General features: G+C 50.9%; 1 protein-coding gene across 4 annotated transcripts in view; it reads right to left on the bottom strand.

Moving 5' to 3' along the window:
- Positions 1 to 8,753: 8,753 nt before the first annotated feature.
- KLHL29 (kelch like family member 29) overlaps positions 8,754 to 14,812 on the bottom strand; it is a 284,614-nt gene continuing 278,555 nt past the window's right edge. For all 4 annotated transcript variants that reach the window (XM_053925110.1, XM_024552500.3, XM_053925109.1 and 1 more), the window contains 3 exons: positions 13,107 to 13,300; positions 12,600 to 12,744; positions 8,754 to 10,896 (listed from right to left, as the gene is read on the bottom strand). In XM_053925110.1, the coding sequence (XP_053781085.1) occupies positions 10,713 to 10,896; positions 12,600 to 12,744; positions 13,107 to 13,300 (523 nt within the window). In that variant the 3' untranslated portion in view covers positions 8,754 to 10,712. The remainder of the gene's footprint in view (positions 10,897 to 12,599; positions 12,745 to 13,106; positions 13,301 to 14,812) is intronic.

Here is a 14,812-nt window from a genome sequence, read left to right on the forward strand (position 1 = left end):
AGATTTACAACCCATGGACATGAACCAAGGGTGGGGAATGCTGGTGGGAAAGGGGTACAGGCGGAGAGGGATAAAGGGGAGAAAAAAATAGGACAACTGTAATAGCATAATCAAGAAAACATACTTAAAAAAAAGAGGGAGGCACGACGATTAAATTCAGGAAAAGGAGACGGATGGTGAAGCGGAGGCTGGAGCAATGGGCTTTGAGGGTGGAGGCAGGGCCATGGGCCAAGGAGTGAGGGTAGCTTCTAGAAGATGCAAAAGGCAAGGGAACAGATTCTTCCCCAGAACTCCAGCAGGAACAGGGGCCTCTTGACACCTGTTTTGTAGCTCATTAGGCTCTTTAGACTTCCGACCGCCAGCGCGACAATGGGCTTGTGTTACCCTAAGCCACCTTTTACAGCAGCAGCAGCAGGGACTCCCTTCAGCTCCCACTGCGCACCAGCCGGGGCCGGGGGGCGGGACGTGAGGGCAGTCTGCACAAGCGGGCGTCTCAGAGCCTCTGCTCTGTGGGTCCCGGTCAGTTCTGCGCTTGTGCCACGGAGGGTTCACACCATAACTGAAAGAACTTTTCCCCCTATCCCTGCTCTTTGTGACCTTCTTACACACACGTCCCCAGGGTCCCCTTTTCTTGTGGTATGGCTCAAAAGAGAGAACAGAGTCTTTGGGGACGAGCCTGCTGTCACTCACTGGAGGCCGTCTCGTTACTGGGCTTGGGTCTGGGGAGGCTGGGGAGAGCTTGTCCCTTCCCGGCTTGGCCGCCCTGCAGCGGGAGCCGCGGGGTGTAGGAGGTGGGGGGCTGGGCGGCCAGCTCCTCACAGAGCAGGTCGTTCTTTGCGTTTTGACCCTCCTACCCAGGTCACCTGCTTCGTTTACTTTTCAGAGGCCTTAGGCAATTGCTTCGTGTCTTTGGTCCAGGACTTTTCGTTGTAATCAGCGGTAGAGACGGTCTACTCAGTCTTAACCAGAACCAGATGTTTATTTCTTCATTACTTTATATAAAAATGTCCTGGTCGCCCCCCTCTATTTGTCTGAAGGCATTATCTGTTTTTTATTAACTTTCGTGTTTTTTTTTCTAGTGTAGTGTACGTTTCCAAATGGATTTTCTCTAATTCTTTCCTGAATTATTTCACGTCCTTTGTGAGTTTTGAAAATTCTGGTTTATACTGTTCTTTCATTCTTCTATTTTGTGTCCTTTGGTAGGTTACGGTTTTCATGTATTTTGCAGACAAATCTTCTGGAAGGCTGTTATCGCCCATAGGGGTCAGCCTCTTTTTCAAGTTTTTCCTTTTACTATATTTGTTTGGGACTTCCCCTCAATCCTCCATTGCTCATTTTCTGTGACATTCCTTTTCTTGCTTTAGAAGGAAGCCTGAATTTCATGTCTCCAGGGCGCTCTCCTCTGTTGTTTTCGTGGAGCCTTTGAATGCATGGCTGCCTATGTCCTGAAATGTCCTGACTCTGCTCCCCTCGCCTGCTTCATTCTGGGTCTCTCTGCTGTCCCCGTGCTGTTCAGCTTAGATTCTGTCCCTACAAGTTTGGTCTTAGTGGGGGGCTGGGGTCCTGGAAGGGGGGTTTCGGCTGGTTTGTTTTGAGAATTCGCACGACAACTCGCACTTCCCCCAGAACCCCCCACACTCACCTGGGAGCTGGAGTCCTCAAGAACACTCAGCGTCAGGGGTTCTCCTCCACCGGGCCCCCGCCTGTCCCCCAGCTTCCCTGTGAGGACCTGCAGCATTCTCAGTGCCACCAGCTGCTGATGACACTCCTCTGCTTTCCTCCTCACACGTGTACCACACAGGGTCAGGTGTGTGCATGGCGTGCTCCTACCCACTTGGGACTTGGAGTTCTGGAGACGCTTCGTTATATGGACGTTATCTGTGAGTCTTTGACTTTTTCAGCCTGATTGCTCTGTTTTTAATGGGCAATTCAGGAAGGTTAAAAACACTGCCATCCTCCACCTCAGTTGCTTTGATGAAAGTTGTGTTCTTCCGCTAAGAGGGGGGGCTTCTGGGTAGGAAATTCGGGGGGAGACGTGAAGGTTTAGAACACTCACTGATGGGAGTGGAAAGGGTCCTCTCCAGGAACAGGAGAGAATAAGGTACCCAGGGGAGAGAGGGGACCCTGTATTAATAGTGGGGCCAGCCTTTGAGAATGTGGGGGTACCTTGCAGGTCCAGCCCCAAGGGAAGCCTCAGAGGAGGTTGATATCAAGGTTACAATTAGGATCGCAGGTTTGCCTTGTTGGCTGCATCGAAGGGCTGGTGTGCTACAGGTGGTTGAGACAGATTTCGGTAGAGGAATTCCATTTGTGGGTGTGAGTGTCAGTGAGATAAGAGTGGGGCTGGTAAACTGGCAGAGGCTGGAAAGGACCCGGGGGCTGAGTGTCCCTCCTGAAGGGAAAGAGCAAATACAGTGTGTGTATGTGTGTGGGGGTGGGGTGGCGGGGGGGGGTGGGGAGGTCATGTGAACGTCCTGGCCAGAGACTTGTCAGGCGTGGTTTCATGTTCCCTATACGTTATTAAATGCTTTGGGATTTCCAGCTTCTCAGCAAATAGTCCATCAGAGAACATTACTCTAAGATCGTGTGTTGTCATAGGGTCTTAAGAGCCCCAAGTAAAACCAAAGGCTTAGGACGCTTTGGGACGAGTTTTCATAAAAAACACACGATTAGCCCAAGTCTCGTGTTTGTAGCCAGCTGCACTCTCACTGCGGCAACAGAGCAAAATTAATTTCGATGTGAGATGGCATTATTTCTAAATATCGTATATGGTTACTTTCCTTAGAGCGTAGCGTTCCTCGAGAAAGTGTTGGAAATTAATTACAAAGTTCTATTTTAGCACTTCAATGAATGCAAAGTATTTTAACAAGACTTTGCAAACAGATGTTTTTTAAAAAAGAAGTGTGACAATCTACAAGTGACATCACACTTCATGGTTACTGAAATAGTGGTTATTCGTGGTAGGAAGTCTCGCACTCACATACTTAAAGGAAACAGTAGTTTACCGTAGTTTAATAAAGACATTTCTCTAATAAGATTGTTTACAATGGAGTTTGTAGCAAAGGAAGAAATAAATGCTTGTCACACTACAAAAAAAATTAGTTTCCCATCTTTGGAATGTTTCTTTATACTAATTTCCATATAGTTTGAATGTATATTTGTACCAAAACAAAACAGCAAAAGATCTTCTATTAAAAATCTTTTTTTCCCCTCCACACAGTCAAGATTTTATATCTGGAATCAATGAAGTTTTGTCTCACCATTAACACAAATATTAAATAGAATATTTTTACATTTTATTATGGTGTTTTCATTAAAATACTGGAATCAGTGTGAAAGTTTTTGAATTTTGAATATTGACGGGACAGTGACTGGTCTCTCTGCTCTTTGGGGGAGGTGACTTGTTCAGAAGGTTGTCATGTCATTCAAAATTTAAATAAAGTGCCAAATGCCCAAGGACCTTTCCAGACCGTGTCCGCTCACACCTTTGCAACGATCGCTGGGTGTGTGTGTTAACCCCAGCGTTTCCCAAATTTATTTAATCTTAAGGCCTTGTACACGAATGTTTATTGCAGCATTACTCCTAATAGTTACAATGTGGAAGTAACCCAATGCCTATGAACCGATGAGTGGATATTCACGGCGCATCCATTTTTATATGTATCCACTTTATACACCTGTTCGGTGAAATACTACTTGGCCAGAAAAGGAAGGAAGTGCTGATACATGCTACCACCTAGATGAATCTCGAGAGCAGCATGCTAAGGGAAAGAAGCCAGAGCCACAAGCCCACACACACCGGGTAATGCCATTTACACGAAATGTCTGTAACAGGCAAGTCCTCACAGACACGAAGTAGACCCAAGGTGGCCATGTGCTGGGGACGGGGGTGGAGGGTGCTGCTCATGCGCGCAGGTGGCTTTCGGAGATGGTGACAGTGCCCTGGAATTAGGGAGTGGTGGGTGATGGCCGCCCAACTCCGTGAACGTACGAAAACCCACCGAACTGCACACTTTAAAACCGTGAACTTTATCCTATGTGAATTATATGTCAATAAAGCTGTTATTAAAAAGAACCCTAAGCAAGAGGCAGTGGCGACAACCTGGGTAGGAAGTGAGTGACACGGGCTGAAATAAGGCAGCGAAAGGCAGAGAACAGAGGGGGTGAGCTGACCAGCCTCGAGCACAGGGTTTTACTAACGGGGATGCAAAGTCCAGGGCCAAGGCCCTCAGGAGGAAGGGCTGCGACAGCTTCCCGGGGGCACGGGTGTGCAGCGCGCGGTGGCCGGCTCCCCCAGGATGAAGGAAGTCTGTGCGCACAGTAAATTCTTTAGGCATCTATAGGCTGCAGGGTCGGCCAACGCAGTGAGCAAAGCTGGGCCTTGCCCTTCCCCTTGCCGTAGCCGAAAATACTCTACGCTGCCAGTAGAGTTTGGGCGATCCGTCCCCGCTTCTCAGGGTGAGCGGCTCTGGGGTCCCAGAGGGAAGATCCCGGCCCCGGCCAGCAGGCGGCGTAGTCTGCTCGCCCAGCACGCGCCACTCGCCGGCTGTGTCCTCACCTCTCAGGAGGAAAGACACCCGAGCGACCCGCCAAATGCTAGGGGGCTGCGGAGCACAAGGATTATACATTAGGGGAGGTTTGGGAACACAGGTTTTTGGATGATCTTATTTCTGGTATCTGTGGAAAAGTCAGCGTTCTTGGAGTTGGGTCCTTCTTTAAGTTTGTTCCTTGGCCTACAGTTTTGTTTTTTTTTTACAGAGAAGTCAATAACTTTTTCATATATTATTAATAAACAAAAACTGTAATGGAGCAAAAAGAGCCCGTTCACAATAGTAACTAACACTGTAAAACAACAGGAGTAAGCTTCAAAAAGAATATGTAACACTGATCTTAAAATAAACTTACTTAGAAGATGTTAATACCTCAAAATGACCTAGAGATTTTTAAAATTACATTTAAAAAATAATTACAGGATGAGACTTGCTGTAGGAAATGTCCAGATGTATCATATTAGTATAAAAAGAGAAAGAGAAGCGATAAGACCAACAGATCGATAGACCAAAAGCAGGTAGGTATCTTTGGAAATGATCGAAGATAAAATTGGCGTCTCAAATAAAAAAGATTCATTAGTAGGAACTCGGGCAATTGGTGTTCTGCGTGTGGGGAAGATGTTAGAGCTTTCTTTGAAATCTTACACAAAAACATTTCAGGATAGTGGATTTAAGAAGTAAACATGAAAAAAATGGTAGGATGAAAGTAAATATGTACAAGAGAATTTTTAACAATATCCTCAGGGTAGAGGAAGCCTTTCTGAAGTGTAAAAGCTCGATTTGACTACATAGTAATTTAAGATTCTCTACAATGAAGGACAAAATTTAAAAGACAAATGATAAATCGGGAGAAAATATTTACCATGTATGTAACTGAGAAGGGTTATTAAGAGTCATAAGATATAAAGAGATCCATTCCATAAATAAAACAACACATAATTAAATAATAATAGGAGATTTACAGATAGAAGTACAGGAGAACAAAAAATATTTTCCATCTGTGATATGAACAAAATTTAAAAGTGCCAATTTCGGTGTTGGGGTGGGTGTAGGGAAATGGATCCCCCCACCCCACTGATTATGGCAGGATGATAAATGCTTTTAGCAGCCATCCCTCACAGCTGGACACGCTCAGTATGCTGGGGAAACACTTTAACCTTCTATCTCCTTGGGGGCCAAGGTCATGATATTCTCTTTGGGGCTGAGAATGGCTCAGCCAGGGCCAGTGTGTTCTCCCCTTTACTCTCCTGGGCCAGGGACTGTGGTCAGCAAGAATGACAGGAACCCCTTAAGAGTTCATTGCACGGTGAAGGCTCCTAGGAGGAGTTTCGAAGGAGGTGGCAATGGTTGGCCTGACACTTTCGAGGACTCTCCTTCCCCCAAGTTTCCTGGGCAGAGCCAAACCTTCCGATGGAGGAGGCCAGTGTGCTGCTGAATCTCTTACCTGGCATTTCAAAAACGGCTTCTAAAGAGGCCTGTGTCTAGCACAGAGCTGACTGTCATATGGCAGAACTCTCCTCATGAGAGCTTTCTGAGGCAGGTCGGGGAGAAGAGCCTCGGTCTTGGAGTCCTAAGAGCTGCGTGGTGTGGGGAGGCTTGGCGAGGCCATGTGACAGTAGCGCAGGCCCCGGTCGTCTCACAGAGCGGGGTCTGAATACTGACGTGCCTTAGACCAGGTCCCCACTTCACCGGCCCCCAGCCCTGTGCAATGGGGCTCACCATCCTCTGCTGGGTTGTAAGAGGATAAATGCGATGATGTATGGGGGACGCTGAGGCACACATGCCCCCAGGATAGCTGTGACTGCAGCAGTCACTTACCTTTTCTGAGACTGTTTCTGTTAAAGGGTGAAGATGCTGCCCTACGCCCTGCGGGGCAATTGAGAAGACGGAAGCACACAGTGTGTGCGGCTGTGGTGTCTGACCGTATGCAGGGTTAATTAGAGAAGCCTGCACAAGGGTCTGGGCCGCTCATTCGGGTTTTGGCCCCCACACTGCGTCCTCATGTTGAACTAGAGTTTCCCTCCTTCCTTCTGTGCTTTTCATCTTGCTTGACCTTCCAAGAACACAGAGACGTGTTGATGTTCATTTTTTCCCCATAAAAATCTCCAGGCACTGAAAGATATAATCCATCCACTCCTAGCCTTTAGGTTAAAAAAAAGAACAATCTTGTTTATTACTGGCATTCCTTTTCTCTTTCTTTAGTAAGAGGGAAGAGAAACGGCCCACAACCCCATCGGTACAACTAATAGTTTATGGCTGTGCACCTGCCATTTTTACATCCATATGTTACACAGCTTCACACACAGATCTCATGGAACCACGGCCATGTGCAGACTGCGTCTTGTGTTCTTCCTCGTCTCACGTTTTCTGCACGGCTGCATGCCTCTAGTGCCCACCTTGCAGAATCGTGAGGATTCTGAGCTTCAGTGAGCAGCATGGTGTCTGACCACAGTGAGTGTCAAGAAATGGGAGCGAGCTGTTCTTCTCCGCCTTCCCCGGAGGTGGTTTTATTCCCTTAGGGACGCCCACAGTGCACTTCCTAGGTCAAGTGCTCCTCAGGCTTTCAACACACTGCACCTGCCACATCGCTTCCTGAAAGGGCCATCCCCGTTTGCAAAGCCCGAGGCACTACTCTAAAGAGTTTCACCTGTGCTCAGCAGGGCTTGAGGTCCCCTCCCAGCCTCTATTTGCAGCTTTGGTAAGCTGATTTAGTAGGTCAAGATGCCACCTCAGTATTTTACGTTTCATTGTTTAATGACCACCAGCGTTGAACTTTTTGTTCAGTGTTTGCTAGTGATGCTTTCTCTTTGCGGGATCTGTTTATGACCTATTTAATGGTTGGAATCACTTCACATTTTCTAATTGAATGACACGAGGTCTTTAGTAAAGATATTAATCCTTTGCCATAGGAAGTGCAAATGTTTTTCCTGACTTATCCTTATTTTGGCTATGAGTTTAGAACAAATTCCTCTTCTCGCCTCCCTCCCTCTCTCCCTCTCTCTCTCTCTCTCTCACACACACACATACACACACACACACACAGAATGAGCCACCCCCTGTTTGTGGTGGTTGCTTGTGAACTTTCTCCCCCTCTGCGCCAGGTCTGATGAGCGTACCTTCAGTCCCACTGGAGAGACTCCCCACGGTCCCAGGGGTCCTGACCCGGGGGGCACTCGTGTCCTTGATGGTGAGATGCAGCTTGTTCACCGCCCTGAGTTGAGTCTAAAGGACACATGCTCTTTCCGGACCCAGAGAGCGTGTCTCACTTGATTTAGGGAAATGAAGTAGCCAAGGAGGGAGCTGACAAAACTACTGCTTGGTATTGATGACAGGTTATAATTTCAACACTTCACAGTTGGAATCTTCTAGACGTCCTCCCTCCTTTCCTCTAGGGCTGACGTCTCTGAAGATATCATTGCAGATATGCTTGGGCAACTGCCTGGCTCCCTCATCACAAGGCCTCAGCCAGCTTCTCTGCACCCCGCTCTCACCGACCCCGCCCCACCCTTCTCAGACCTTTTTCTTGCAAAGAGACACTTGGTCTTGGTCAGATGGGGGGATTAAGAAATGCAGGTAAACCTACCTGTTCCTGCTAATCTAAACTTGTTTCCCTGTAAGAGGCTGTGAAGCCCTGTCTGGTAGCTTGCATTTTCACCTGGGAAGCCTCGCGTTGGGGGTCCTTAGCGAAGTCTGTCTAAGTGACATTTTAGAGAGCAGCCCTGGGAGTGACTGAGGGAGGCAGCGGGGCTGCCTCGTCTGAATCTGAGGGCGGGAGCCACACCCTGTTGTTCGTCCTGGAGGAAGCACGACGTGCTTCTCGGGCTGGGGAGCTGGATTTGCTCCTCAGCCTGACCAAAGGTCCCTGACGCAGGAGTTAGACCAGCGGGAAGCTGACTCGGAAGCCATCAGTCCCACAAGCCTAATAAGAAGAACACTTACACCTAAAGGGCGATTCTTGGGGCCAGTTCCAGACTGTTTGCAAGTCGCTTCAGTGTGGACCTTTACCTGCCCTTTATCCTTGGCTTCCTTTCAGCTCTATCCGTTCCCTTGCTAAGGAGTCTTGTCCTTCCTAATCATCAAATCTGCATGCGGGTCTGTGACGGAGCCCAGACAGCGGAGGTGCAAGGGAGAACAGGCCTGAGCGGGGCTGTCCTCCCTGGGGCGAGGGCGGAGGCCCACGAAGACAGTACGTTGACTTCCAAGTCTAGATCTATAAATATATTTATTATAATATAACAAGAACTTAACAATAAACATATACTATGTACAATACCGTTACAGAGAACCCTGTTTATATCATTCACAGAAATAGCCAGTTTTGCTCCAGTGTGATAGATGAGGAGAGACGCAGAGTCTCGGCGTCACCTGTGCTGAGTCCTGCTGACCGCTAACACCTCCTTTGGAGGCAGCCGCTCACCGACGCTAACGTAGCCCTGCCCCAGGCAGCTAGGAATTTGTGCTCCAGTCCTTGGGTTCACACTTGCACCCTGTTTGACATAAATACGTTAAATGACATACAATGTATGTAGTTTTGTGCTTATTACTTTTTAAAAGAATAAATAATATTAAAAACTGCATAACGAAGCTCGGTATCTCGTCCAAGTGGGAGCCACGCTTGTAAGTGCTAGAACTGGAATTTTTGTGTCATTGAATGCTGAGAGATGGAAGGCGTGTCCTGTCCTTTTCTCCTTGTGAATGTTTTTTTTTTAATCATCAAATGACAGCAAGTTGACTTCTAGATATAAAAATGGTAAATGCGTATTTGGTACCAACTTCCACGAAACAGCGCAGGAGCAGCGGCACCCTTCTTGCCCTGGGATGGAAACTGGTCACCGCGTGAGGTCTGAGGGTCAGAGGACCGGCAGGAAGGCCCCTCGTGCTCGAGCCCCGGTGTCACCTCTGTCCCGCTTCCCTGTCTCAGGACAACGTGCTAAAGAAGAGCGGTTCTGCGCGTGTCCCTCAGGCCTCGGCTGTCATGGCTCGTCTGCGAAGGCTGTCCCCATCCTGAGAGCTCTGGTGGCAGGTGCCTTAATATATAGCTATAAATATCAAAAATAGTCTCCTGTGCTTTGTAGACATTTATCCTCCCTCCCTCCCTCCTTCCCTTCCCGCCTGGCCTGGGTCCTCAGCTTTACCTCATGGAGGGAGCTGGACGGGTGTTTCCTTCTAGAACAGAACCATTTTTTTTGACAATACCCCCAGGAGGCACAGCTTTTATGGCGGCTGTCTGGGAGTTACTTTTTCTAAAAATAAAGCGGGGGCGTTCATTCCCCCCAGGAGAGATCCTTTATTCTGCATGTAGAAAAATCAGAGCAAATGCCCCACTCTGGCACTACCTACAAAGAGCTTTGGGAATTCCCGCATTCTCCCCCTCGTGGCCTCCTCCTCTCGGTACTCAAAAATAGCCTTTTGTTTATCAAGAAAATGCCTTGGAAATCTAAATAATTCATATTGGATAAGAGAAAGCTAGCACAATCATCTTGTCCTTCTCCAGCAAACACATGGTAGAAAAACCTGTGAAGGACAGACAGCTCCCCCAGCTGTCCGCCGGCTGCCCCCGCGGTACGGCCCCGGCCACACCTGGCTCTGCACAGGTGGCTGGACCTCTTCAGCCGCGGTGGGGCCTGGCCACCTCCTAGACCTCGTGCTGCACAGCACTGTCCCTTGTTTTCTCTCGGCCACTGGAAGTGTAGATTGGTTAAAAAGAAAAGTAGGAATCAAAGTGATAAGGACACTTTGATCTTGTTCCAAGAGAGCCTGATGCCTAATATTGTCACAGGAGAACTGACCTAGGGTGGCTTAGGGGTCACGCTTGCTCTGCAGGAAGGAAAAAACAGCTTCTCTCTCCCAGTTGAAAAATATGTGAGACTCTATTGCACCGGGCAGAGTGAGCGCCTCCATTCAGAGCAAGTTCTTGTGCCGGAGCCCCGAGGCCCCGCTTGCGGACGGTCATGGTCACGGTCTCGGAGCGCTACGCCCCGGTTTCCCCAAAGGCAAGGATGATTTTCTACATTCACTGTAGAGAGTATTCGAATGTTTAGCGCAGTGAGTTCCTTGATTGTGTTTGTCGGCCTCTTATTGGTGTTGCTGAAAATTGATCGTTGTGAGAAGCATTGGCCTCACCAGATGCGTCCACAGTCTCGTGTGGGTGACTAGCTGATGTCAGCCGCTTTGAATATATTTCTTTATCACGACGCAGCCGTGTCTGAACACAGGGCAGGGCATGTGGGGGAGGAGGGTCCATGTGTTGGTGGCGGGCTCATAGGCTTCCATATTGCCCAGGGCCGGGCCCTCACTGCTGACAATGCCCCCAGTCGCATAAATCTTGCCATCAAGCACCACGGCACTGTCAGGGAAAGAGGGAAGAGTATTAGATACTGAACTTCCCTCTTGGACCCGGAGATAGACCCTCAGTACCCTGTCTCGTGCGGGCTGCTCCTCCCCTTTTGCAAAAGTCGTATGGGATCTCACTGCTCTTCTCCGCCCTCTGACCCAAGCTGGTGTAAGAAGAAAAATCCCTCCTCCAGAGCCAATCAGAGCTCCAGGCTGTACTACCCTTGGAGCTGTGGGTGACACATTCATACTGGGTGCCCCAGGACCGGCCAGACTGACTAAAGATGGCTGGGAGATGGACAGGCTCTCAGCTGAGTTCACTGAGTCTCCTCTTTTCCTTGTGTCCGTACAGACCCTCCCTACCGCTCAGATCATGCTGGGAACGTGACTCACGGAAGGACAGCAGACGGGACAATAAGTCATCCTTGAGCACCGGCCACTGGGCTGGGGCTTCCCCCCTTGCTGAGGTGCTCAGAGTCAGAGCTTCCCCACTGTGGTTCCTGAACAGTGTGGCAGGTGCTGCTGCCCACCTGTGACTGCCAGGGTGCAGGGTGCTCTCTGCAGGGTTACCCCATGGTCCCTGCACCATACTCACGGGCTTGGTCCTACGTCTCAGTCAGTCCTGTGTGGTCTGCCTGCTGCCCCCGCCTGCATTTCCTCCCTTCCTGCCTTTCAGCCACCCTGCCCCACAGAGCCACGTGTCTAGTCCGGCTTGCTCACACATTTGAGTGAGTGGCCATTTCTTCTTGGCTAGCCCCTGAAACTGGCCAGACACCCTTTGAAAATCTCCACCCATTCCTGCTGTTCTGAGCCTCGAAGAGAACACATTGGTCTAGACTTCTTGGCACACACGGAAGGGCCCAGCCTTCTCGCTTAGTTGCTCCGTACCCCCCGGGCCCCGCACATTCCTTCGTTTGGGGCACATCTTTTCCCTACTTCTCTTGCTAGACCCAGCTTCAACCGCCCCTCAGGCACCAAGTCTTTCTGCACCCACTTTGAATCTCGGACAAGGTCTGGGAGTCCTCCTGACAAGCCCTGCTCCAGCGCCAGCTGTCCGTATGGGTGGAGAGTGTCCTCAGAGGCGCTCTGCACACTGTCACCAGTTACAGTGCATGACACGAGAGTAAGGCAGGAGAACTGGAGAATCCCCTGCTGCCAGGCACTTAGCAGTCGTCCCATCCAACTAACTGCCTGTTTCAGAGACAGAACCTCCTTGGAGAGGGAGAGCTCCTTGTCTAAGGTCACATGACTGGCTAGTAGTGGTGCACAGCTTTTGCAGCTACACTGTACAAACAGTGGGCACTCCAACAGCGCTTCGCACGGAAAAGCCACTTGTCCCATGTAGGGTATGGGCTGGTGCTGCCTCCTGTCTGTGATGGGGCAGGTGGTCCTGGGGGAGAGCTGACCTCACAGCAGCACCCTCACCACCTGCTGAGCGAAGGTGCGGCCTCCAAGGCCCTGGAGCCGGTGGGGGCAGGAAGCCCTTCGCTTTGCTGTGAGGTCCGTGGAAGCCACAGGGCTGGGCTTCTGGGCCAGGGGCTGCCCCTGGGTGCTTTATACTCTGGCACTAATATCCCCACCTGTGGTTGGCGGAGTCGCTGCTCTGGGCCTGGGACTTGCTTTGGCCCATGAGTGGCTGTCACTCTTTGTGCTCCAACTCCTCCGTCCCTCCCCTCCTCCTTTCCAACCTCGGCCGAATGGCTGCAGCTCGCTCACCTGCAGAACTGGCGAGAGTGATTCATGTTCGGGCCCGCCTTAATGTTCCCTTTCTCGGGGTCGTAGATGGTAGTGGCTCTGGCGTAGGCCCCACCCAGGATGAACACAAAGCCGTTGAGGGTGACTGCGGGAGCGTACTTGTTGTCTGTGGGAAGAATGGGCAGGCGGGCCGGCACATCACTTCTCAGCTTTCTCCCCTTTCCTTTCCCTGGGGCCCGCTGGGGGAAGGGAGCTGGAGAGCCCTCCAGTGTTACTGACTGGCCTCAGGACAAGGCCCGCAGCCGGGAGACACTGGGCACATGGTATGGCTTACCCTCTGTTCAGGCAGTGGGATCCGCAGCTGCACCCGGGCTGGGGTTCGCCCCGCCCCCCACCCCCAGACTTGAGTTCACAGAAGCGCTGGGCTGAGCCCACCTTTTGGGCTTGGGTTGGGCTATCGAGATCAAGTGGAACAAGGAGGTAGGGGGGCTGCGCCGGCCCTGGGCGGAGGAGACAGCTGGTCCTCACCAATCATCGGGGACTCGATGAAGCTCCACGTGTTGGTCTGTGGAACGTAAGACTGGAGGACGCCTGCGGCTCTGCCAGCCTCATTCACGCCACCGAACACGTAGATCTTGCCGCCGCACACGGTGGCTGCAGCAGAGTGCACTGCCTTGGGCAGAGGGGCCACCGCCTCCCACTGGTTGGTGATGGTGTCATACCTGCCACCAGAGGAGAAAAAGAGCCCAGGGTGAAAGCAGGGCCCCTCCCAAGGCAGCAGACATTGGGGAGCACCACTGTCTGCTTCCTGCCCTGGGCACTGCTGGCACGAGATCACACAGCTGGGGGCCCTTGGATGAGTCACTCAAGGCCACCTAGTGTCTGGCCCACATTAGCCCTCTTGGCCTTTCTCCTGAACCTGGAGAAGTGATGGACCGTGAGTTCCAGAGCAGACAGGGAAAAACATGAGAACAGGGAGCCGCTGACAGGGAGAAAGGAGTCGGGGTTAAGCAGAAGGGTCAAGGCACTGGGATCTTCGAGTTCTTTCTTCCTGGGGCAGCGAGGGGCTCAGTTCTCAGGGTCTGGGCTGAGTGCTTCTCATGTACCGACCTCACCAGCGCTCCCTCTGGACCTCCCAGCTCGGCCCACCCCCACCCTGTCGGCTGCCTTTCCCAGCGTCCTGAACCCATGGTGGGACCTCGAGTGGGCCGGCCGCACCACCATAGTGGGGTCTCCTGGCCCACCTGCCCCAGGAAGCACACGGGCCCACGTGTTCCCGTGAATAGCCACACCACGGGCACAGTTCATTGACCCAGGAGGACAGCGCTGGGAGGGGAGGAGGGGAGGAGGGGAGGAGGGGACAGCCTCAACTGACCCAGCTGAGCTCGTGCAGACTCAGGATTGGAGGAGAGGCCCAGGCACCTGAAACGGCAGCAGGGCTCGGCTGAATTGAGCCGCAGCTGAATGGCATATGCTGATGGGCGAGGCAGTCAGTGTCTTTTTGGACAGTGTCAGAAGTTCAGGTATCTGTTTTTTCTAAGCCAATAGGGCAGAGACCCAAAGAGCTCCTGCAGAAGGAGCTGGGAGGCAGTGGAAGAGTGTGCGGCTGTTAGTCTTCGGGCTTTGGGTACAATGGCACACACAAATTTCCCGAGAGCTCGGTATTCCAGGTGGCTGATTGCCAAGCCCCAGCCCTCCATAAACTCAATCTGCCAGCTTCCGGCTTGGGAGGGATATGCTAATGACGTGCAAATGACCCCGCAGAGTGAGGCGCACCACTATCATTTACCCAGTAACCACAGCTACTGCGATATATTGCTATGAAGTATTAGACCCAGTTATTTATATAATGACATGACACAGGTTTGTCTATTGCTCTGTTGTGTTAATCTCTAATTACATAATCTGGCTCTATTTCTGTAATACAGTAATGTAATATAATTATAATGCACCATACATCTCATTCATTGTCGAGATAAGAGCAATTTGTACCATTAGTGCTTCCTGGGGAACAAAGCACCCTGGTGTCTGTCCCCGTTACCCTAACCTTCCTGTCACCACGAATTCTCATCATTGCCACCATGTGGCACAGAACTTGACTTGCCCAAAGGGCTCAGCTACGGTCCTTGGGAACGCTGCACCGTCCACCTCACTTGCATGCCCACCTTCCAGGGATCTTCATGTCTGTGTCCAGTCCCTACAAGGACAGGGGACAGACCCCAGAGGGCTGACGA

This window comes from Desmodus rotundus, chromosome 5, assembly GCF_022682495.2.
Source record: "Desmodus rotundus isolate HL8 chromosome 5, HLdesRot8A.1, whole genome shotgun sequence".
Classification (NCBI taxonomy): domain Eukaryota; kingdom Metazoa; phylum Chordata; class Mammalia; order Chiroptera; family Phyllostomidae; genus Desmodus; species Desmodus rotundus.